Below are 26,270 nucleotides of genomic sequence, written 5' to 3'. Positions count from 1 at the left end.
TGCAAGATTTTCAGTCTTTGATCATTATAACCCTTCTAGATGGGGGATTTAAATTATTTACTGAAGCTTCTTGGAGAAAACTAAAGAGAAAATACTTGCTTACACCTTGTTCAAAGGTAGCGGAAGTTCAATACATAATTTCTTGGATCACTTTGAAACTGTCAGTCTAAGCTTGTAAAATGTAAAAGACAGCGAAGAAGGTCTTTCCTGACTGCTATAATTACTAAACACTAAAATTCAACCATTTAGATCACTTCCACAAACTTGCTGCTAAAGAGGATTTTTCAGGATGAGCCATCTTTGTAAGAAAATTAAAATCAGATTTTGAGTATAGCCTTAGCAATTGCAGCAGGCCTTATTCTAAGGAGCTTGGAAGTTCCAGGAAATGACACAATTGTTGCTAATACAAAAACTAACAAGAACTGAAAAGAAATTAACAAGATGACAATAAAACAATGGCATAAACTCAGAACTCAAACTGTAAGAACATGATTCATCTCATCAGTATAACAAATCTAAACTCTAGTTGTTGTAAGATTTAATGATTTACAAAAAAGGACAGTGGATGACAGTTTTAATACTGCGTCTGGAATTTCAATCAGCAAATACTTATTTCTTCATTTGTAAACTTTAGCATGTTTTGCTATTTTGCAAGTGCTTTATTCTCTTCTCTGTCTGGCCACATCAAATACAACAGAGCAAATGAAAAATCATAAACCGTACTAATTTAATACAATGAAGAAAAATAAACAATTTTCTCCACCAGTGGTACAAAGTTTTCTAAACCTCAGGTTGTAAAATAAAACCTTGTGTTGTAAAGTAAAACCTCTTAAATCAGAACTATGGTACCCTCTGGTGACTGAACAATTTGCAGTGAGAGTGCTAACTGGCTTTAGCTCAGAACGTGACTGAGGAAGGTTTTGTTCCAAAACAAATATAGCGCTGAAATTGCTAGCACCTTAGTCAGATGCAAATCTGGGCCCTCCCCAGCATGAAAGTTTTCAAGAAAAAAAATAACAATGTAAGTCATTGTAATACTTATGAATCAGAAACACTTCATACACAAGAAATAAAGCAGAAAATTACAATATTTGTATCAATACATTTCCCACTCTTCAAGTCATGCCATGAAATGACAAAAAGTCTGATTTGGAAGATAACTCAACAGAAATTTAAAAAAAAAAAATATTTTTTTTTAACAGTCTTTTGGCTGCAAAAGATCACCTGCATATGATCTCAGAGGGCATCTTGAATGCAATGAAGGGGTTTATCTATTATTATTATTTCCTTAAGTAAAATAATGCAAAAGTGCTGTCAGAGAAGGTTGATGACAGTAATCTTCTCTACAAGAATGATACTATAAACATACAAGGAACTGAGTCTGGTAAGCCACAGAGAAAAATTCTAAAAATTAAAATGCTTTCCAAAAATGCTCCCATTTTCTTATAAAAACATTCAAAACAAAATGCAAGAAAATGGTGCATACTGTTATTCTTTTTGGCTAGTCATTATGCTTCCATGCTGTCTTGGTTACTTTCCCTAAACACCAGGTTGGACAGGCTGAAATGATCTTCAGTTGCAAGTCAATAGTATGAATTATTTTAACATGGCCCATTTGCTGACAAGTCTGATTCCAGGAGTGTCTATGCATGACATTACTGCGTGGCTTATTTTTGTAACTACCGAAGTTGGTTTGCCGAACTTACCACTAGGTTGCTTTACAGGATGGACTGCCACAAGCCCCAAAGGCTGGTGGATGTTATAAATCATAACTGTCTGGTTTCCTCCGTGCCATTTATTGGCCCGAATTACTCGATTAGTATAGCGGTCACTCCAGTACACAAAATCTTCAAAGACAGTTAGAGCATGTGGATGCTGCAATATCTAAAAGGCAAGGAGGTTTAGCAATTTAGCTCTGGAGATTTGTGTATGTAAAGCTTGCAATGAAGTAACAGCAGAGCTGAGCATAATTTGAAAAAATAAGAAAAACAGCAGCTGTGTTTCAAAAGCTATTTTTCTGCAAAAGAATATGAAATACCATCTATTGCCTGAAAACAAGACATAATTATGGGGGAAATATAAATTTTATTAAAATGAAAATGCTAAATAGACCCTGTGAGAGGTACTGCACGAGGAATTAACACAGCAGTCTAACTGTAGGGCAGAACACAAGGAACCAACAGTTGAAGACCCAATTGTAGATTTTCAAGGGTACATGAGGAAAGTCTAGTGAGAGTTACAGACCTGTCATGACCTTGCATCTCTGATAAGCTCCCCTGTAATCTACCAGAGGGATGAAGAAGGTGGCTTATCTAAATTTCAGAAAACTAGGAGTGGAGCAAGAAAGACTGCACCAGCTCCTATTTCATAAGAATTGTCTCTAGCCAAAAATAAAAGCCCCAAGGTTCAATTTTTGAAAATATACATGTGGTTATTTATACCTGCTTATGTGTACCAACTGAACATCTGAACTACTGTGCTGGTACAGGGACAGTGCTTCACTCACAGAAGGTGACTGGAGAAAGCTCTTCCAGGTTTTTGTACTGTATTTGCCTACAGCAAGTGCACCAGCTAGTAGCAGCAGTGTCAGATGTCACCTTTAGCCTTCAGGCATGCAGACAGAACAACTGAGAATGATCTAAAGCACTAAGTCTACACTCAGCTCCAGGTTCTGTTGAAAATCTCCTGAGAGGCTGTGAATAGGAGATACAACTCTTCTTTTTCCAGCTGTAGCAAGCAGCTAAAATACTTCACGTCTGCTTCACTCAAGTATTTTGAAGAAAAATACTCCAAGTCTATGACAGTGCAAATACGTTTTTAAATACTATCGGCAAGGACATGGGAAAACAATGGTCTCTTATTAATGACTTACCAGATCGCTTGCAACCACCTGTCGTCTGTTGTTTCCATTGTAATCACAAAAATCGATATAATCAAGATAAGCATCAGCAAAATAGAGAAGTTTATTTGGGTAATCAATGGAGAGTCCATTGGGCCAGTAGATTTTATTGTTAATAATCACTGTTCGCGTTTTGCCATCCATGCTGGCTTTTTCAATTCGAGGGTTTTGGCCCCAGTCAGTCCAGAACATTACATGAGCACTGAAAAAAGTAACTTGACGTTACCAATCTGTAAAAAACCCTAGCTGCCTACTGAGAAATATTACACAAAGACTCGTTAGCCAAAAAATAGTCACAACCTTTTTAATAGAAGTCCTACACAATGATACCAAAATTGTTAATTTCAGCAATATGCTTACTTAAAATATTACCATAATTTCTGTTGTAAAAATTCTTTTAATACTTCAACTGCTGTTTTCACTTGTCAATAATAGTAGTATATAGATGCTACTGTTAATGCTGTTTTTCAACATTGATTATAATCTGATTCTCCAGTTGCTAAATAATAATTTGATATAGGTTTGTACTTTTACAGACATGCACGGATAATGTTAACAGTGCTATAACTGAAGAGCCCCACGTGGCTGGGAGTAAACAGAGTTCAAGGTACCGAAGAGCTAAAAGACAGTAAAAGTACATGAACAGTTCAAATCATAACATTCCGTTTACTCTATGCCACTTGCTGTCTGAAATGGGAAGGTGCTTCTCTGATAACATTAATATGGTATTGATAATTATTTTAGAATTGGGGCTATGAAGGAACTTGTTCCTTGCCAGGCAGGCATACCACATTATATTACATGCAAGTTTGTGGTATACCACCAACTGATAATGATACATCAGAATTTTGAATTAATAGTCCTTAACTAGGAAGCAAATGTAGGAAAATCTGTTTTACAGGAAAAAAAACCATCCTGTTATAGTGAAATAGAGCAACAGATTACAAATAATTACTATATGACTTTAAATATTAAATCAACTCTGCAAACATACTCTTTCAAAAAATTGTCTTGAGTTTTCTCTTCCACTTGTCACTTTAAAATTACAATAAAATTTGGGCATATCTCCAATTTGAATATTGTTACATCATAAAATATGCATCTTTTCAAAACAAAACATAAAAAAAATCTTACTCAATTCTGGGATCTAACACTAGTCCCCTTGGGTTTGTTATATTTTCACTAATCAGCACAGTCCTGTGGCTCCCATCCATTTTAGAGACTTCAATTGTTTCCAGAACAAAGTCTGTCCAGTAAAGATTGCGACCTACCCAATCTACCGCTATACTTTCAGTCACGGTGACACCACTGTCAAACACCTGTTTAATAACAAAAATTAAAAAAAAAAAGGAGAGAGAGAGAGAGAGAGAACAAACTAGTTGATATTAAATTTTTACCCTTTCCATTTCTATAGATATGGAAAAATGGGGAAACAAATCTCCAACACTTTCTAGGTCTCTTATGCAGAATGAGTTACAAGTTCAAGGCACTGCCAAAGTATATACCCAAACACTCCTACTAACTTCAGTGGGTCTATTGAAGAAGTTAGCATCTACTAATAGGAAAAACAACTTAGAGCCTGATGTTTAAAAAGGGCTTCTTGAAAGCATTCAGTTTTCTTTTTCAAAATTCTATATGAAATGCTGACTTAGTATCTACAAAGCTGTTTCACTTTGTCTACGTTATCTCTCTTCTTACTATGTTGGGATTTCCCTCTTCCCCTTTGTTAACTGGAGATACAGTGTCTTCATTTTCTCTCTGCAACGAAGAGACAAGAGTAACTTGGCTAAACTTACTATTTTTCGGTCAGTCCCATTTTGATAAGCGCTCCAAATTTTATCCTGTGTTGTATCAGACCAAAAGATACGATCTGTGATTGAATCAAAATCAATAGCCACAATATTCCTCCCATCCCGAACCAGAGAATAAATACTGTGTGACTGAGAGGTGATGTTGTCCACAACAATTTGGTTACGACTTGCCACCAGCAAAAGAAGATTCCCAGAATCTGTCAAAGGAAAAGAAATTAAAATAAACCAATAAGCTATTCAACAGTAATTCTGTAAGAGAAAGAAACACTGGGTAATTTGACATGGCTTTATAGCATCAAAGATATTGTATCTAGATATACACATTGAAAGGACAAATTCAAATCAATTCACAGGCCAAGAAATTTTAACATACCCGTTCTGTCCATACTGACTTTTGGATCTACCTTGGCTTTTCTCCACCCTTTCTCCATCATTTACTCTTTCTACTAGGCTCCCCTTCCAGTCTCCCATCTAGACCTTGAGTCCTCTTCCCATTGTCCAACCAGTTTGCTGCTGACATCCAACCCTCATTCCTCCATAAGCCACTCTCAGCTCCCAGTCCCGATTCAAATCCCAAAATTCTTTATACCACGTTACTCTACTCAGCTTGGTTCTTTCTCTTTCTTAGCCAGCCCGCTCTTTTTGCCCCGCTTTAGACTGCATTGGGACCAAGGAGGAGAATAAACAGATTACAGGGAAGCCATAGGCTGCTGTGGTTAGATTGCTCTGCAGCAGCTTACACTGATAAACTGCTGAAAAACAACTGAAGAGTAGCAACCATAAAGACAGCAAACTATGAGAAGCTCCCTAAGTAAGGGCCAAACTTATTTGCAGGTAAATTGCAAGAATCTGACACAACCTTAGTACATCTCCTAAATCAGGAAACCTGTGGTGACAAATTCCACTGGGTATATGGCTCCTCCGTACTGTCAGTGTATTACATAAGAGAGAGAGAACAGCAGGCAGCTAGGCTGTCAGTGTTGTTTGCTCTTTAGAAACGAGCAAAGTACAGCATAGGCACTAGGTAAGTCTTGTGAAAGGCTGGGATTTAAACACTCTGTGAGCATTGAACTGTATATTTTAGGCTATGGCTTACAGGTGCCGGGCACTGATTTTCTTCAGAATATTATTTTTGACCATTCCGGGGTTAAAAATTACAGTGTTAATTTAAACATGTTATTTCAAGGAAATAATAGTTTCCAATTAACCCCTCAGCTGACAGTTTAATACTAAGGGTCATCTGCTGGAACAACTTTAAGTGGCTGTTTACTTCAGCTCTTTTAAAGGAGAACGATATGAAAATGGCAAAGCTGGACATTTTCCAGACGCTGTTGTCATTCTTTAGGTTGACATCGACGTTCCTCACCTGCTGCTTTACAAGTCTTCCCATTGGTTTCTAAAATGTATCCTTCATCACAGTAACACCTAAAAGACCCTCTCTCATTGTAGCAATGCTGACTACAAAAGCCTGGAGGGTCACATTCATTAATATCTTCACAGGTCTTGGAGTCATTTGCAAGCTGGTATCCAACAGGACAGGTACACTGAGCTCCAAAGGGTCCTTGAATACATTCATGGGTACAGCCAGCGTTATTATCAGAGCAGCTCTCCTGATCTGAAATGGGGTTGAGGAAGGAAATGAGCAAAGAGTTAACAGAAGCTTCTTATGCTAAATTTATTATTTTGCAATTGTGTTACTAGCCTAAGATTGCTGTTAAAACATGACTCCGCAATCACCAGCTATGCAATGTGAGACTGGACTGAGGCCCTTACGCAAAACGTAACACACGCAATGCACAAAAAGGCAGGTAACAACATAGTATGCACTACTGAATCCCATTAAATGAATGCTAAACAGAAGGCTGTCTAAGCATTTATAGCCATTTTTTCAAAACTAGCTGGAAATATACAGAATTTGCCATACCACTCCAAACCTAAAATTGTATATATAACCAATAATTTAAAATAATTTAAAATCATGATTTTTAAAATCATACCTGGCTGGGGTTCATCTGAGAATGTGCATTAATTAAAGAGAAGGAGGAAAGAAGGAAAGAAAGAAAAAGGTTACGCTTAAATCAATTCATAATCAACATAAATACAAATTCTGGCTACACATGAGCTTTTAGATTTTTGTCATGATTTTTTAAGTTAGAAATTTAAAAGAAAATATTAAGGACTGAATCACATTTCAGCTGAACTTAAAGCATACCATGCTTTAGTGAATGTGTTCAGGAACACAAAGCTCATTCCCACATTGCTTTATAAAAACCTATAGAGAAGTCAGTGGAAGCCACGTTTGAATACAGAGCACAAGACTGGGCATAGCTAATGAATTCATCGGTCATCATCATAGTCTCCTTTCACTGCAAGCAAGTTCCACTTAGCAATTTGAGCTCTAATTTCAGCATGCTTACAATTTCTGCTAGAAATGTTGCTGCCCTAAATACAGCATTCTGAATATTCCATTTCTTGCTGAAGCCATAGCACATAGTAGGCTATAGTAGGTGCTCGAGCAGTAACTTACTGCACAATGGGGATTCATCAGCTCCATTGGGACAATCGGCAGAATTATCACATACTTTGCTCAGATTCACACAGACACTGTGACCTGGACATTGCCACTGCCAGCTGGGGCACCGGAAGGGTTGAGTAGGACAATCTCTCTCATCGCTCATATCCCTGCAGTCATTATCACCATCACAGATCCATGCTCGATAGACACAGTTGCCATTATCACAGCGGAAAAGAGATGGAGGACAGGTCCTGGCAGGACATCTATGATGTTCATCTGAGCCATCTGCACAGTCAAGGTGGCCATCACATTCCCAGTTAGCAGGAACACAATTGCCATCTGATTGACATTGGAATTCATTCTGGTGGCACATCCCTGGTGGTCTTGTAGCTAAAATAGCGATATTCAACAGTTCAGAAGCTGTTTCAATTTTAGACAGAGACACAAAATCACTATGTTCAGTTCACCTCTTGCATAAGTAGTTACAACACTGTTAAGAACTGTGTTGCTTGTTAGATCAGGCCATAGAATCACAGTCAGACAATCTACACAACACTTCAGAATCCGGCCAATTCAACTCCTACTTTATAATACGGTGAACGAGGCAATTCAACTATTGTTATATTTTGAGCACGTACGTATTGATACTTATGTATATTTATATCTATGTACATGCACAAAGCAATATGAAATTACCTGCTGAAACTAGTTTTCACCACCCTGCATTGGAACATTTTAACTAACTTAAATGTAAAAAATCACTCAAGGAAAAGTTTTAATCTAAGTCTCATGGATAAAAGGTTTTCAGTTTTCTAGATGAATAGACTTCTTCATTTTACTTTTGAACCCCGAGACTGAGATGCCAAGTAAAACAAAATGTTAAGAGCCAAAAGGAATGCAAACTCTACTCTTTGCCAGAAAAATCTACTCTTGAGATAAAACCTACTGTGTTTGAAACTTCTGCCCAGAAAAAACGATTTATAGACAAATTTCCCTAAAACGAATTTTGACGTCTTAAGGACAGTAGTGCCAATTATTTGATACAGCAGATAAAGGAAGTTTTCAGAAACGTCACCTAATAACTGAAATCTTTCTTTCAGCATCAATATACTTACGGCAATCAGTCTCATCTGAGTGATCATTACAGTCAAAAACACCATCACACTGGTAGTAAGTGCTGATACACTGGTCTCCACTTAGACATTTAAACTCGGTGGCACTGCAGTTATATACTACAAAATTAAAAAATATTGATGTTATTTATTTCTTTATTCTACAGAGTAAGACTGCACCAAATTTTTCTACAAGCGCCCAAGTCAGATATGATATCAGGAGTCCAAGTTCCACTAAAGGCCATGATTTCCCCAAGACACAGAAAATGCAGTGACCTTGGAATCTACAGAAAACAAAGGAAACAGATTTCAGTCCTTTGCAACCAGCCTAGAGATCAAAGGGCTTACAAAAATGCTAAAACAAGCATCACAAACAGGGTTAATTTATGGATAGGTTTATTATGCATTCTGCTGTCTTGGAGCTGGTAATATGAGATCACCAAAGACCCCTCAGGGGGCAAGAGTGAGGAAACAATAAAGAGACATTCAAACGAAGTTACACTTACTGCAGTCATGCTCATCAGCACCATCTATACAGTCTTTGTCTCCATCACAGACATAGTATGGGTCAATACAGCGATGGTCCGGACACTGAAATTGCCTGGGTTCACAAGTACCTGTAAAAGCTATTAAGAAGGATAATAAACGCAAATGTGTTTCTTTTCTCTCTTGTGAAATAAGCATAATACTGAGACAGCAGAAAGACATTATCAGTAGCTTGCAGCATGTAATGCAGCAACTAGTAATCATATACATTACAAGCACTATTACATTCGTATCAGATAATTATTTGTTCATATGTAGGCTTGGACTTATGCAAAACAAACAGAAGATTCCACTCAGCGGTAAATAACGCTAGAAAGTATATGGAAAAACTACTGTCTTACTTCTGGGAGAAACTCTCAGACTAGATTAGCTGACTACACCACTAGTCATTACTGAGATCACTTATGAAATAAGTGCTTAGAACATCTAAGCTTTAGCTGTTTTGTGCTGTAAACTGCAGTGGATGACATTACGTAGTACCATGATTATAACTATCACAGTTGCCCCTTTCTATTTTTTTTAAATTATTTTTCTGCATTCTACTTGGCTCTGGTAGTTCAAATTGGGTAAGTTTTCCACATCTTATGGACTGCAAAATATTGGTCTAACTTAGATATTAGTTCTTTCTTCCTAATTTCATTTATCATCCTTACACCAACAGACGTATCTATGCAGACATACATAGTTGTTTAAAAACACACCAGACAGTTGTGATACTCACTGCAGTTTTTTTCATCTGACCCATCACCACAGTCATTATCAGTATCACATAGCCAGATCCTAGGAATACATCTTCCATTATCACAGGTGAACAGGGTTACAGGGCATGAAGCAGGTCCTTGTGTAGGACAATGCAATTCATCACTGCCATCAAAACAGTCATTATGTTTATCGCAACGCCATCGACCTGGAATACACTGCCCACTGGCACAGGTAAAAGCTGATGAAGCACAAGTATTGTCTAAATAAAAAACAAAAGAGGCAGACACTTTTATAAAGATTTCCAAAATTTGCCTTCCCTGCCACAGTATTCAGTACATTTAGTGTACTCACAGAATGTCTAAAATACGCATCAAATTTTAAAACGCACATTGCTTAAAATGAAAAATGTCTGTCATGTCAACATCCTGCAGAATTGAACAGATACTTACAACCTTTTTAAACTGCAAGAGTCAATAAAAAAATAAATTGTTAAGCACTTCAAAACAATCTAAAGAACAAGAAAAATAACTTCTTCAAGTAGCCATTTGCTTTACACTTTCCTTTTCCCCAAAAGACATTCTAGTTATTCTAAAATAGCCCACTACTAAGAAAGAGTTTACAGCTGAGTCATATCAGTTAGTCCTACACATTAAGGAGCACGTGTTATTAACACATCCTCTTTTCTTGTGATTTAAAAGAAAGAATTAACTCTGAAGAAAGTAGCATCCAGTATGTCATCAAAGCCAAGACCTTTTTGATGTCTTATCAACTATAATTATCCCACTGTTCTCTCAATTTACTTGATCAACAAAATATTTTGTGTGAGATGCTTAACAGTAAAACCAGGAAATGAACCAAAGAGCTTTTAATCCACTTCACTGTAAAAACCCAGGTGTAAAAAACAGTTCAGAAGTGCCCAAATATAACGAAAACCAAAAAATTTCTATGCAGATTTAAACAAAATAAAAGTTGCTGCTCTAATCTTAGAGGAAGGTTAGACAATGCATATGGTTTTGTTACTTTTCTTATGGTGCTATTTTTTAAATGTCTTCATCTTTATTAAGATGGTTTGTCCCTCCCCATGCGTCAAAATAGTACAAGTGATATTCTATTATCTTTCAAAATTTACAAAAAAAAATAAGAACAAAGACAAGTTTTTTTGTTAGAAGTTTGGTTTTTTTTTTTTACTCCGTACGTTGAATTTTGAGAACTAGTGAGATATATTGTGATATATAGTGAATATTTTTGTTCATTCTTTAGGCGGCCAGTGTTGAATCCTGTATTTCCATAAATTACCAAATAATAACTAATCTCCTAGGTAGATTTCAGGATTTATGTACAGATGCAACCCTAAAAAATTGGGCGTTATTCCAATGAAATCAGACTGACCCATCAAACTTTCTGAACCGCAAACAACAAATACTAACTGTAAATTACAGGTACTACTTACTTAAAGAACCACAGTGTTGTTCGTCACTGTTATCATGGCAATCATCAACACCATCACACTGATAGTATTGAGGAACACATCTTCCATTACCACAGGAAAATGAATAGGAGCCACACTGCAAAGTGGGCGGCTCATTGGATGGATCTTCAACGCACGTCAGCTGATTTGAAGCCAGCTTCATGCCATAAGGACAACCACAAACTCTCTGAAAATTTGGTACTGGGAAGCAGAAATGGCTGCAGTCTCCATTGGGATTTGTTCCTCTGTTACAGTAGTTAGAGCCTTAAAAAGTGATAGAGAAAATCAATGTTTACACTACTGGTAACGGCTTGGGAACTATTAAAAGTGCATAGTAACTGTTTAATAATGTTCTACAAAAAAAAAAAAAAAGATGCTTTAGCAAATCCTGGTTTTACATATACTGCAAAACAGGGTCGAGTTCACTGACTACTAATAGTAGCAGTAAGTCATAATAGTAAGTCCCACATTCCATATACTCTTCATTGACACAAATGCTTATGGAAGTGAAGAACATACTATTAAATTTCATCTAATTTTCTGCCAATTTTCAGGAACTGTCTGGAAACAAGTATACTACCACAAATAAGGACGTTTGTCCGAGCAAGGCTGGGAGACCTGATCTAATCTTTGGACAGCAAATAGACGGTAAGCCTTAGCACACGGTTTGATCACTTATTTAAGTGCATTGGGTGTTTTACCAAATTAACTGCAATACCAAATCCTTGGTTTAGATCATAGAATCACATAGAATTCAGCAGTAAAAAGAAGAAAAATTAGAGACTTATACACAGTGATTACTTTAAGAATAGTAATTTGATTAATAAATGTTTACCCAATTCCTCCAAATAAATAGTTCAGTTTAACTAAAATTTCTACCAGAAAAAGAGAAATACAAGGTTGTAATTGGTGATAAAATTACACAAAATACAGTGGAATCATAATTTCATTTTACGAGGCAATTAAATAAAGTAACAGAAGTGGTGGAGGAAAACTGCATACAGTCACAACAAGTGAAATATACAATGTGTGATTGCAAGTGCACCTGCTGCCTCCCTGCACGTCAGTTACGATTCAGTAAAGCCATTTCTAAAATTGAGAGTGGAAACCTGCTGTCCTGATATTTTGTCTCTTATTCCCTGTTTCATGTATTTCATCTGTACAATAAAAGAGCTCACCTATTTGGGAATGAGCATCATATGCTTTAACATGCATAATGTTACTAATGCCCCTCCTAATAATAGTCATTTCTCCTCCATCAGACTTCCTCACTCGAACTATTCCACCAAGTCTCCAATCAGTGAAATAGGCATAACCTGTTTGAAAGACGTTTAACATATAACAATTACAGAGCAATATGACATAAAAGATCAAGCATCACGAGACAAAAACTACAAAGCTTTTCATGTAAATTTAATAATTTTTCATGAAAAAGACAAAAGGACTTCTTTTATCACTAATGCAGTCAGAGTGAGTCCTTCAGTCACAGGCAGCCGTAACTTAGAAAAACAAGGCCTCTCAGATTTCACTTAAATTGAGACATAACAGACTCAACTAACATTGCAAATTCCAAGGCAATTTTAAAAGTCATTCATTAAGACAACTTTCCAAAAAATTTTAGAATAGTTTGGAAGATATTTTTATGCAAAATCAAAAGGGGTCAGATGCTGACATCTTTCTTCACACACAACATCAATCCACTGATAAACTCTACATACATTAAATAAAATCCTGAAATTGCTGATCATCTATAAGGAGGTGATTTACCTTGTCTGTCCAGCTGAGTAGCCCACCTTGGAAGATATAATTAGTACAGCATATCTGCCTTGTTGCACTAGAAGTGTTACCTGATCTGCCTCGAATTATTTAAACACAAATATACATAAAACCAGTCCTAAAAATAAGCAAGAAGTACTAAATCTATACATTTTTATAGAAGCCTTCAACAGCGTTTTTTTATAGGAAAAGCAGCATTACAAAGGCCATGTTATTTTATCCCACATAATCATATATCACCATATGAAAAAAAAATCTGCAATAATAATAGATAATATTTTTCAATGCCAGACTTACCTCCAAAAATAGTAAGGCCAAACGGGTGAGTCATCTGTGTAATACGTTCAAGAGTCCGTCTGTCCAGCCCATCAAAGGTGCTGTGCTCAATTTTATCAAAAAACGCATCCACCCAGTACAGCCTTAGAGAGCTAGAAATAATGAAAATGACTCTTCAAATGACATTATGTCCATTAGGAAGCATTAATGTTTTCTCAAATAATCATCTTAACCATGACAAGAGGATGTTGGGGCGTGTGGGGAGAGATCCCGAGAAAATCTTACATTTTATAGGCTTTTTAATGAATTGAAAAATAAGGTCTTCAGTACAAAAGTGCAATCTGCACTTCAGGCAATCACGCAATCTGAGACAGTTTCTTTATTTTTAATCCCCAAGTTTAAAGGAAGAAACACACTTTCTTGAAAAGCTCCTCTGTCTTCTGCGTTGTCCTTACCTCCAGTCAATGGCTAGGCCATTAGGCCAGCCTAGCGTTGTATTCACAATTGGCAAGGCATGGGATCCATCACTCCAGGCCCTCATGATTTTTGCAGGACGGAACCAATCTGTCCAGAATATATACCTGAAAGGACACATGTCAGAAGACACATAAACCCAATGATATAACGTAATTAAACAGAGCAAACATTTGAACAGCATCATCTTTCTTCTTTTACAAGATCTTCACATACCATGAAAAACCCACAATTTTATTTTGACCCTCTCCCTCTCCTCAACTGGTAGTGGTATCAACAACCAGTATTTATCCTGTGTACAACAACTTCCAAAATCTTCAGAAGTGGTTTGTCCCTTTAGACATAAAATATTTGTAACTTTGTTGAAATTGTTAAGGATTTCATTTAAGTACTACAGGGAGGAAGAATCAAGCAAAAATGCACCTTCCGGGTAATACTCACAAGTAAGCATGAATATTACAAAGAAGTTTCTCCTGATCCTTTTGACTTATGCTTACAGTCAACGAGTTGAAGCTAGTGTTAAATAACTTTACAAAGCAGAGAACAGAAAAGGTTGGGATACTCAAGGATCCAAGTTCAACACTATTCTTACGAGATTACTTCCAAAAAAGTATATTTGGTTACTAAACATGAAAATTCAATATCCAAGAATTAAGAAATTCAGTAGTATGGTGGTAGGAAGCTGAACTATGCTGTGAAAGAAACATTGTTTTGGCATGGCCAAATAACACAGAGTATTGAATTTGAAGTTAAGCATTTCCATCAAAGAAAAGCAGGGCTTCATTTTGTGTACACAGACTCAGATATTGTAAGGTCTGTATCAAATACAGCCAGTAGTATCTAATATGTTTCAAATAAAGACATTCAGATAGAAAAAATAAAGGAACCAAGGTTAGCATTCTGGGAACTGAAAGTATATTAAAATAATTTCGAAAGCTATCTTTCAACTATGAGAAATACCTTTGTAATCTCAGTGATACAAAGAAACAAAGTTCTTTTGCATGTTTATCAACACACAGAAGTAAAAGAAAAAAAAATTATTCTCTTAAAGAGAATTTTTTTGAGTGCTTCTTTCATGTGGAATCTGTATCATCTTGCCCTCTCTGGGTGCTGAATCCTAGGCCAGAATAAAGCAAATAAAATAAAGACTAGAAAACTGAAATCCAACCAGAAATCCAGAACAAGATGTAAATCTAATGTCACCAGTTCTGCTTAGACCATGAATTTGTTCATATAGTTTCAAGTGAGAATCAAAGCTAAACTTACCCAATAACAGGATGAACCACTATTGATCGAGGATTATTTAAATTTTGAACAATAGCCCTCCTAGATTTATCTGCCAACCTCATCACACTAATGCTCCTGTATCGAGGGTCTGTCCAGTATAGATTCTTTGAGATCCAGTCAAAGGCCAAATCTTCAACACTTTCCACTCTATTAGCTGTCAGGATTTCTCTTCCTACAATTTATAACACACATAATGACTGTAAATGTTTAGGAACAGAGGAAATAACATGAATGCACTATTGCTGCCTCTGTGCTACTTAATGTTAAGACCAATAACCAAGGGGAGGGGGGGTGCCCTTCACTCCAGGCGCAGGAGGTGTATGTTCAGAAGCACAAACCTGGAAGAAGAGAAGTAAAGACTAGCAAAAGGCAAGAGAAAAATCTGTCACTAAGTTTACACTGAGCGGAGTTTTACGAAGGAAGGTCAGTATGGTCAGTGCAGTAAGGACATCTTGCTCGACAGCCAGACCTTACCTACTTTTTGCATAGTAATGGTCAGCTGCAGTCTACCATTACTTTGACCCAAGGCAGAAAGCAAGCTCAGAAGACAATATGCTGACTTCATATATATCTGGTCATTACGATAAATTGGAGAGAAACATTCTTCACACTACCACAAATAGGATTTCCAAAAATCTCACAACCATAATGTTCTTTTTTTCGTATTGCAGTATCATAGTAAACATCCTGCTCTCCAGATAGGACAATTAAAAAGAGAAATGCAGTTTCATACTACTGAAAGGCATGCTAGTCTGCATAAACAAACTGGTGATGACAAATACTAGTTGCGAGAAGTGCTACAAATCGTTCATTCCCAAACACATTCAGCAATTTGTCAAAGAACAGGAGACTTCAACAAGCTTAATATGAGTTGAACAAACATTTTTGACAAACATTTTCCAGATTACTGGGTCGCACTGGGATTTATCATATATCTCCCAATGTGACTTTTCATGCTTCTTTTTAGAAATATATATTCTACTCTCCTTACCACAATTACTCTACAGTTCCAAAGAATGATTCTCACCTGAACCATCGGTTTTCTGTTTATAGATCATGTCTTTACTTGTGTCTGAAAAAAAAATGGTGTCATCCTGAGCATAGAAGTCAATTCCAACAAAGTATGAAGGGGTCCCTGTTACAGGTATGATCACATCTTCCTGGGTGGAGAGATTGAATGGGATCCCCCGTACTGCCAGCTGGGATGAAAACAGCAGGAACTGCTGCACAGCTGCAAAGAAAAGATCAGACAGTCTTTACTTACTCACAAGGTGAGATAATTGAGCATTAATTAACTGTAAAACTTTATTTCCCTTTGACAACACGAATAGCCTAGTAATAGAAAAAGGAAGAACGAGAAAATAGGAATTTAAATATACACAGACCTAAAAACTGAAGAAGAAAAACAAAATCTAACCCAGAATATCAGGTGATGTGGTCAGGTATTCTTCTTGCATTGTTACTGTGGTCCTAAACACCTTTACAGAAAACATTATCCCTATGGAAGCAGAAATCACCTTCTGTGCTCACTTCTTTAAAATCATCTATAAAAAAAATAACCCACAAGCTTTGTGGAGCCACCATACAACCACATCACATCTGAGCTAGTCAGATAAATGCGTAGTCAAATAGTAAAACTATAGACAACGTATCTGGCTAAATTTGTCAATAGATGCACATGGTAAATCCCCATCAGTGACAATTCTGTACTCAAACAGAAAGCAGCAGAATATTGATGGAAGCCCACAGCTCCAAACCCAAATTTCTTATTCTTGCCACATGTGTTCAAAAGGAAAAGGCCAACCTTAAAGGTTGGACCAGATGATCCTTGAGGTCCTTTCCAACCTGATATTCTATGATAATCTGCACATTACTGCACAGGAAAGCAGGCTTACGTGTTCAAAACAATGCAAAATCTGCATATTAGCAAGCATCCATGCTTGATTTCAGGATTAAGAGTTTAATCATACAGCTGTCTACACATATTCCATATCTAACTCTCGTAAAATGTTTATAAAATGTGGTGAGTCCAAGTTGTTGTGGCTTGAAATGAACACCAGCAGAAATGATTACATTTAAAGCTGTCAACAAGAGTTGTGATGGAAAAACATTAAGTCCTTTACATATTGAGCCCACAAAGCTATTGAAGAGAAGAAGGATGTTCTAGAAATAACTCTAGAGCTAAGGGAATAGTGCTATTTCCAACAATCATAATGCATTTTCTTACCAACACAATGTCGTCCATCTACGTGTAGATCAAAGCCCAGTACACATCTACAGCGATAACCTAGTCCATCATTATCGGTTTTGTGACTGAGAACACAGATCTGTTCACATCCCCCATTATTACTTCCACAAGGATTTCTTACTGGAAAATAATACAGATAGGATTATAATTTCATTTATCAACCTAATTGCATCATTACCTTGATTTTTCAGGTTTTTTTTTTCAACATCCACAATAAATCACGTGGACTCCGTGGAAATTACATCACATGGAAATCATATGCCATCAGTTCTACACTGGAATGCACCGAAATCATGTCACAGCTAACCGGCATTCAAGGTGTTCAGCTCTGTACAGAGATACTCAGGACATAGCACTGAGGCCATAATCTGGGCGACAGTTTTCTGCATATAGATCTTCTCCAGAATTATATCACACAGAATTCATTCGCACTGGTAGCCTTTTCCAACTGCACCCTTATTGCAGTGTTGAGGAAAAAAAGTCCCAACACCAATACAACTCATAAGCACAAGCTTGACTCTTCCAAATAACAATACATTTAATAAGCTCCCTCACTCTTAAATGTTGCATGTGACAGTTCATTAGCTACTGGAGCTGGATAAAACCCCTGTGCAATAAAAAACAGTCCAGTTTTACAATACAAATTTATGTATCTAATTATTAGTTCTTTACAGCAAAATAACAGTGTCTCATGATTTTTACAAAATTTTGGTAAGAGAGTTCCTAAACCTCCCTTAATAATCTACTTACTGTCTTACCAAATGGCTGCCTGGCAGCATGGTAAACTGTCACTCCGTAAGGTCTCAGTGAAGACTGGTAGATCACTTGAGGGTTAGATTCTGAAAATTTGTTAGCTTTCACCACTGCCATTTTGGTCCAATCAGTAAAATAAACATTGTGTTCAAATAAAGTGATTCCATATGGATGAGGAATCAGTGAGCCTCCATGAGCTATTGTCCTCCTGTTATAAAGAGAGTTTTTAAATTATTTACAAAATATTAGCTAGAAAATAACTATTAACAGAGGAAAGGATACAGGATTATTAATTCATTCACTGGCTTTTGCTTCTACACAGAAGCTGCCAAAGTACAAATGAAAAAGACCAAATGAACTGAAGACATGAAGCTAAACATACAGGGTACATAAACATAAAAGATACAGCAGTGAAAACAGAGCAATCAGAAGTGTCAGCAATTTCCAAGTAACGCAGTGAGTAAAGATGACAACTCAAAAATGTAGGAAAAGATTCATAATGACTGAGAGAAAACTAGAGAAAGAGGCCAAACAGAGGAAATCAAAGACATCTGTAGCAATTTGAAATATTCAAGAATCCTTGAATGTAAAAAATTTATGGCTGCAGCAGCCACTGGCCAAAAATAAAGTCCTATGTGTGCAGAAAGAAAAACAAAACCAAAACCAAATAAAAAACAACACAAGACAACTTTCTTTGGCTTGAACTAATCACCCATGCAAAACCAAAGAAAAATATATGCTACTAAATTGTATCTATTCTATGCAAGATATTGTGATAAAATTTTCCAGATAAATATTAGGAGATAAAGAGAGACATTTAAGTCCTCATACAATACATAACAATAACACTACAATATTATTTTCATGGAATCATGAAGGAAGGTCTACAAAATCAGATTATATCTACAGCTCTACTCGAACTGTTTCCCAGGTGATTTAGGTTCATGCTGTAGGCATGCAAGATATGATACAAGTGGACAGTAAACTGTATTTTAACATTCTTTGCAGACTATACCATTGCTTCTTGCCTGCTTGCACAACATCTACAAGATTTTTGGAGTTGCTGTGAGTGATAAGTTTTTATCTCCAAAACCCAGTGGTTTTACTAAACACATTCTTGTCTTACTAAACTCTGATAAAGGAGCAAAGATACCAGCATTATTTTTGTAATTTTGTAAGTGAAAAAAATACATTGAACAATAAACCTGTCAAGTGAGCAGAGGACTGTTTTTCAAGTGAATATGTAGGAGGTATGCTAGAGGGGACTTTTTTTTTTGTAGAGACTAATCACAGATGCAGAGATAAGCAGCCTTCTAAACACTATACTATAAGACACAGCCCCATAAAAACTCAAGGACTCCTTTCTCACATGCTGTGATACAGTTTCCCCAGCATCACAACAGGGTGATTGAGGACTTAATTTCTGACAGCAAAGATTTCTAAAATGTAAGAAGAGCACTTAATGCCCATTACACAAAGTGGTGCTTTGGAGTGGAATACTTCAAATAAATTCATTCATGAAAACGATGCAAAGAAATTATGATGGAAGACAATGAATATAATTCAAAAATAATAAAAAGCAAATACTGTAAAAATGTGTAATGTAGTGGTGGACTATAAAAAAGTACATTATAAAAGAAGTGCAATAGATATTCATGGTAGCGAAAGGACAAAGAATGATGGAGAAATTAAGGATTGTCTAGAAGTAGCATGACACCATACATATCAAGGTCCATCACATTCATTATGTTGTAATTTTCACCCTTTGTGCACCTCATTTTGTTAGACAAATCTTTCTTTGAACTACATACAAAACAATCAGTGATTCTGTAACCTCCAAGGAATATTGTTTCTCCTACCTTTGAAGCCCATCATAAGTTACAGTCTCAATGTAATCAAACCGGCTGTCAACCCAGTAAAGTCTCTTTGACACAATATCCAGAGTTATTCCAGCAGGCCAGCCTAATTTTGTTTTTATCAAATCCTGACGGTTTGTGCCATCCATGAAGGCCCTTTCCACTTTAGGATCACCAGACAGACTATCCCAGTCTGAGAAAAACAAATAGCTATAAAGGAAGAAAAAAAAAAAAAAAAGAGTCCCATGTTTCCTTGAGATTTTACAAAAAAAACATTTTACACAGAATTTAAAACCAGCACCGTTTCAGGACAGATCTTGACTCTTAGCCCACATACTATAAAAACAAACTTTAAACCTCCTGTCCAAGAAGTAATTTGCATTTTCTTTTATAGAATGAATCTAGAAAGAAACATCCTTTCTCCCAAAACACCTCAGAAATACTGAGTTTCCTTCGTAAAATGCAGGCTGAAGTGTACTGCCAGAAATAAACCAGTGACAAATAGGTGCATCATGAAGGCAGCATCCATCACTACAACTTGCAGGAAATTCCTCTTCCCAGTCTCTGAGGATCCAAGTTTTCATGGCTCACGTTCATTTTTGAAGCCTGTTGGGTTGGGAGTCACTAACTTCCCTGCCTTCATTCCATCACTTTACTTCAGATAGTAAGTCTGTGGATGGTATCACGACAGAAATCTTTCAGGATAACTTCTGCTTCTACAGGGCAATTCCACACTTCCCTTGTTTTCAGAGCTGCTCATGCACATGCAACTCTAGCCATAAAACAGATTCCGCGCATTGGGAATAAAAGCAGTGCACATAACAATTTAAGGTGTAGAATAGATTAGGATAGAATGTAAATGTTCAAAACCACCCTAGTTATTTCTTAGTTCTCCTCTTTTTACATGGGAATAAAGGAATGTCTGACATCTTATACAATTACCTGACACATATCACTTACCCAACAGTTGGATCAAGTGCTATTCCTCTAGGATTTCCAAGATTTTCAGCAATAAGAGTCACACGGTTTGTTCCATCCAAGTTAACCATATCTATTCTGTTCACACTGGTCTCAACCACATATAGTTTATTGTTAACCCAATCCACTGCTAGATTTTCAGGTGTGTCAACTGAAACATTTAAAACTTCTTGGAAATCAGAGCCATCAATATTAATAGAAAAAACCTGAAAACAATACAAATATTGTTAGTGCTCACATGATGCTTTGCTAATCACAAGACACACAGCACTTGTCCTTTATCATCACACTGGGCACAGATACACAATTGGCCACTATATACGACCAAGTTAACCACTAAGCTATTCCTTAGCTTAAGGTTTTTTTGCAAAAACTTGGAAAACTATGCAAAAACTACAGGACACTTGCCTTCAACTAGCATTTCTGCAAAATACACAAGGTAACAAACTAAAACAGCCTTGTGCTTTAGCAAACATGACAAATCATTGGATAAAAAAAAAAAAATAGAGAGAGAGAGATGAGGAAAGTGGATCTTGCTTTCCTGAAATCTAGCAAAACCTAGTATTTTCATTAATTGAAAACAAATGAACATGCTTTAGCAAAGCTCTCATCAGTGACCAGAAACAAGAGGGGGAGCTCTTACTGCACTAACCACTAAGGGGAAATTGCAAAGTGAAGAAAGAAAGGGAAAGCTCTCAGTCCTGACAGAAAGGACAAGGCTCAGCATTGCTTCTGGTCTTCTTTATAGAAGGCTAATTTTAATAGTATCATGCTCAAGAAGAAACAGTGTTGTTATCCTACAAGCAAGCTCAGAGCTACATGAAGCAAACAGAATAAACACAATCATTTTATATATACAGTAATCATAACACTGGGTAATATGAAAATCTAGGAATTATTATCCTTTTTTGGAACAACACCATGAGGTTTGGAATGTATTTAAATGAAAATACAGATTACCACAAGTAAATATACACAAGAAAAATAAGAGCTGAAATGGTTGTATCATTTTAAATATTCTTCAGGTCCAGGTAACAATACTTAAGCAAACAATTTAACTGTCTATTCTGCTCTTTGCAAGCCTTCTTGACGGAAGAGCTTATGGCATCAGGTTATCAGACCGTACACTAAATGAGATAAAGATGACACAGAACACAACCCACAATTTTCTGCTTTAGTTTACATCTTAATCTTAAAAAAAAAAAAAGACTACCAAAACAAATTCCCTAATAATATTTTTATTTTAAGACATCAGGTGGAATATGCATCATATAAAAAAATTCTTAATGTCATTGTTTTCATCTGGGTGTTCTAGCTAGGACTTAACTAGATTAATTAATCCTAATTAATTAGGATTTAACTATATTGGTGCAGATAAAAATGCAGTCCTGGCCATCTGGGACATGCAGTGAAAAAAAGCATATTATCTTTTGTTTATACCTTCTACAGAGATAGCATAAATCACCTGTCTCATGAAAGTTCAGATTTGACCCTGCTTAATTCAGCCATTGTCAATGCAATTGCAGTAATGGGAACCCACTGCAGTGAAAATAAAAACGTCAGAATTGTGAACAAGTCAAAAATTGTGCATACAAATCCTGTCCTACTTGACAGCCACACAGTGTGCTTTCCACCAGAACCAACATGGCACTGTAGTAGAAACTATAGTTTACAGCTTATGTGTAGGTTCAGAATAACAATGGTGACACCAAATTTATCCATACGTGCTGCCAGCAGGAGGCAGGCCATGGATTCTCCTTCACTCTGCATGACCATCCACATGGGGAAGAAGATTGTGGAGTCTCAGCATTTGACCCAGGACTTTTTTGTTTCAGTAAGTTATACACAGAGCAAAAGAACAAGGGTGAAGTGCAACTTTCACAAGGGTCTCCAGACTGTTTTTTTAAATTACTCTATTCCACTGTATCTTGAAGCTAAAATATTTCCTCTTCCAAAAAAAAGTAACAAAATATTGGCTCATTACACAAAGTACTGTCAATATTTGTTATCCAAGCTCAATTACAGTGCCATTTGAAGTATATGAAGAAATCTGATTTTTATCATCTTGGAAGGCACACAGCTTTTACATTTTTAAATGATCATGTTTCAAAAAATTACCAAGAAAAATTTGTTCAGTTTTGAAAGAATGTCTACTATTTCTCTTAATTAGTTTTTTGGACTCCATCTCGAGTAAAATTAAAAGTTGCTCAAGACATTCCCATATAATAGGATTCTTTGTTTAATATGTCACATGTAATAGTATAGCTTGAAAAACGCAGTCATTAACATAAAACATTTCAAGGAGCTTTTTTGTTAGAAAATAAAAATACAGCCAGCTTCTGCTCTCAAAAATGAAGGCCTATCAACACATTCTGCCTCTTGCAGTTCTCTACTTCCACATACACAGAAATATATTCTCCCTGAAATTTCTACCCACCTTATCTTGCACTGTATCAGTCCAAAAGATTCTGCGCAGGTAAAAGTGAAAGTCCACGCCAACTGCAACCCCACGATTCTGCGATTGCACCAAAGTACGAAAACTTCTTCCATGAAGGTCTCCAATCAGTAAATCACGGCCATTGGAAAAAATAATTGATGCAACACCAGCTGAAAGCAGGGGCGACAAATATATGACTACTCCGCAGGCAAGCTATTTTGCAAATATATACACACTGGTTTATATACACTGGACACCAAGGTTTAAATAGATGCTCAGACTACAATGTGTATAAATGTTTCTATGTGAGTACTAACTTGGTTTGATTTGCCTTTGGTTTCTAGACTTGGAGCAAACCAGGCAGAAGTATGTATTTAAAGCCCTACCAGGTGAAACTTTCACAAACCCCCTGTGCATCTACACTCCAAAAGCCTATTTCTACCCTTCTATTTCCTTGCCTCAGCTCCCTTAATAAAAGTATAAACTTTCTTAAGCTTTTTCTGCCCTGTGAGATTCAGATATTCCTTGATTCTAGCAGGCAGGCCATGTTTCCTATCTCTCTATGTACTGCTCTATCCTACCCACCTTCTTCATTCTCTCACATCTCATCAGAAAATCTTGGCTGTACCTTACAATAGAAGACAGATTCCAGCAAGTCTTTGAAGGAAAGCTCATTTTCAAAGTAGATGTCTGTTGAAAGGCTTGGCGTAAGTCTGACAAGAATATATTTAAGTCCAAATCCTGTTCACCCTACACATAAAACTCTCCCCAATTAAAGCAAAAATGAATAGGGCAAGTCATTTAGAGCAGGTATGAAATTCCCTCATTAATAAGACTGAGAATCAATGCTTTACAAACAACTCACTGGCTCAAGTCACACTAATTTGAATTGAAAGCCTCTTGTGAAAGATACAGAATTTTTCTGCTAACAGAACAATCTTTCCCAGTGCTGGCACGTGCATGTCTTAACACAGTGAAGCATATTTCATTAGCTAAAAAAAATCCCTAATTTTTTTGAGGACATACTTAGAAAAGTTCAAGATGTAGATGTGGCTGAAGAAAGATTGGGGGAGGGAACTGGGGACTTTGTGCTTTTCTAAGAAGCAAGACTGCTAATCAACTATGCCAAGCAGGGACTCCCATTCCCGCTGAGTTCCTGGAGGCAGGAACACCTGCCTCACACAAAAGCCTGTTAGGCTATTACATCTCCACAAAGAAGGGCTTACCAGGGTCTGCTTTCAGAACAGAGCAGGAGGTGAACAACCAGGAGCAGCTGCCTACTGTTGATGGGGAACCACACTCTGTGTGAGGCAAGCATTCTTGTAGAGTTCAGACTCAGGGACACCAGAAGCCAGGAGCATGGTTTCTCTCCCAGGCAAGCGTTTGAGCTCACCATTCAGCAAAACCATCTTCTTGCATGGCACAGTCCTTCTAGAAAAAGTGAGGTTTCCCGATTTCTGAGGTTTCCCACTGAGTTCCACAGAGAGCAGGCCAGGAAACTGCCTCCCACAGGAGCACAATTTGGTCTATTAAGGAGGGGTCTGGCAATGACCTCCCAACTCTGTGGAAGTCAGGAATGCTAAGAAAGTGCCAGAGCCTAGATGACATTGTTTTAAGGAGAAGCAGCCCTGATGAGGCAGTCAGCTCCATCAGCCTACAGGTGCCAGCAGATGCAGTCTCTTGATACTTGCTGATGTCCTGAATGCTGTCCTGACCGTAAGTCCTTAAGGCCAGAGTTAAGTTAAAATCAAACACTGTTTTACGGCACAGCCATGCAAACTGCCACATTTTATCTAGCTCTATCTATTAGTCCAACAACTGCAAGAGACTTGCACTGCTGCACACTAACCTGAAGTGTTGGCCCGACAATGCCGATGATGCTCAAGGAAATAACCTTCCACACAGTGGCACTGGTGATGTCCCACACGATCTTCACACAGCTGGTCACAGACACCCCACATTTTGCAGTCATCAAAATCTGTCAAGTGAATAAGGCATATTTATAAACAATGCTGTGTATTAAAGGGATGTCATTATATTTGGGAAGCTGCAAGTTTGTCCTCTCTACCTGTTTTCTATCTATTTGCAAAAACCGTGGCACGGGAAAAGAAGTTTTGTATGTTTTTCCACAAATGTTTCAATTTTCTATTTCTCAGTAACAAAACAACTGATGTTTGCTGCCCAGGGACCCATCTGTTCCCTTCCCCACCTCCTCCAAAAAAAGAGGAAAAATCGTTGGCAGGGATGTCATTGTCTACTTTCCACAATAACGAATATCTCTATGACAAATTCTTCCTGCAACAGATCTGTACACTTTGCATACACACACTCGGCTGGATTCAAGCCCACCCTGAAGGAAAACCCTACCTTTACGTTAGTGCCGTGCTCAAGCAAATAAGACCTGGTAAAAGGCAGTATTTGTTAGCTCCAACTTGGTACCATGCTAAAAGGTGTGTGATTTCCAATTAAAAGCTGGCTGTGCACCAGAACCAAGCAGCAAAAAGTACGAAGGAGCTCAGTTTGGCATGCAAAATACTGTATAGGTAAAGTCTGCAGCCAGGATGACCCAGCAAGTTCTCACAGGTGTGCTCTACAAGCAATTCCCAGGGTTGCTGCAGAATCTTTTACTTAGAATCATAGAATGGTTTAGGTTGGAAAGGACCTTGAAGATCATTGAGTCCCACCCCCCCTGCCATAGGCAAGCACACCTCCCACCAGACCAGGTTGCCCAAGGCCACGTCCAGCCTGGCCTTGAACACCTCCAGGGATGGGGCCTCAACAACCTCTCTGGGCAACCTGTGCCAGTGCCTTACCACCCTCAACATAAAAAATTTCTTCCTAATGTTTAATCTAAACCCACCCTCTTCCAGTTTAAAGACATCCCCCCTCGTCCTGTCACTACATGCCCTAGTAAAAAGTCCTTCTCCAGCTCTCCTGTAGGCCCCCTTTAGGGACTGGAAGGCCGCATTAAGATCTCCCCAGAGCCTTCTCTTCTCCAGGCTGAACAACCCCAACTCTCTCAGCCTCTCCTCACAGGAAAGGTGCTCCAGCCCTTGGATCATCCTCGTGGCTCTCCTCTGGACACGCTCCAGCAGGTCCATGTCCTCTTATGTTGGGGACTCCAGAGCTGGA

The 26,270-nt window shown here is 37.4% G+C and overlaps 1 protein-coding gene across 1 annotated transcript in view; it reads right to left on the bottom strand.

Moving 5' to 3' along the window:
- The window catches only part of LRP2 (low density lipoprotein receptor-related protein 2), a 131,118-nt gene that overhangs the window by 65,123 nt on the left and 39,725 nt on the right, over positions 1–26,270 (bottom strand). Inside the window, exons 10-30 of the mRNA XM_009894577.1 lie at positions 24,988–25,116; positions 23,139–23,308; positions 20,684–20,907; positions 19,727–19,933; positions 17,873–18,075; positions 17,094–17,234; positions 15,894–16,097; positions 14,846–15,038; positions 13,561–13,686; positions 13,127–13,257; positions 12,232–12,369; positions 11,036–11,317; positions 9,605–9,844; positions 8,844–8,963; positions 8,341–8,457; positions 7,238–7,615; positions 6,077–6,325; positions 4,696–4,907; positions 4,034–4,218; positions 2,873–3,101; positions 1,707–1,884 (exon numbers count right to left, since the gene is read on the bottom strand). Of these exons, the coding sequence (XP_009892879.1) occupies positions 1,707–1,884; positions 2,873–3,101; positions 4,034–4,218; positions 4,696–4,907; positions 6,077–6,325; positions 7,238–7,615; positions 8,341–8,457; positions 8,844–8,963; positions 9,605–9,844; positions 11,036–11,317; positions 12,232–12,369; positions 13,127–13,257; positions 13,561–13,686; positions 14,846–15,038; positions 15,894–16,097; positions 17,094–17,234; positions 17,873–18,075; positions 19,727–19,933; positions 20,684–20,907; positions 23,139–23,308; positions 24,988–25,116 (4,056 nt within the window). The remainder of the gene's footprint in view (positions 1–1,706; positions 1,885–2,872; positions 3,102–4,033; positions 4,219–4,695; positions 4,908–6,076; positions 6,326–7,237; positions 7,616–8,340; positions 8,458–8,843; positions 8,964–9,604; positions 9,845–11,035; positions 11,318–12,231; positions 12,370–13,126; positions 13,258–13,560; positions 13,687–14,845; positions 15,039–15,893; positions 16,098–17,093; positions 17,235–17,872; positions 18,076–19,726; positions 19,934–20,683; positions 20,908–23,138; positions 23,309–24,987; positions 25,117–26,270) is intronic.

This window comes from Charadrius vociferus, unplaced genomic scaffold (assembly GCF_000708025.1).
Source record: "Charadrius vociferus isolate BGI_N301 unplaced genomic scaffold, ASM70802v2 scaffold161, whole genome shotgun sequence".
Lineage (NCBI taxonomy): Eukaryota > Metazoa > Chordata > Aves > Charadriiformes > Charadriidae > Charadrius > Charadrius vociferus.
This window is presented reverse-complemented; position numbering and strand designations above follow the sequence as displayed.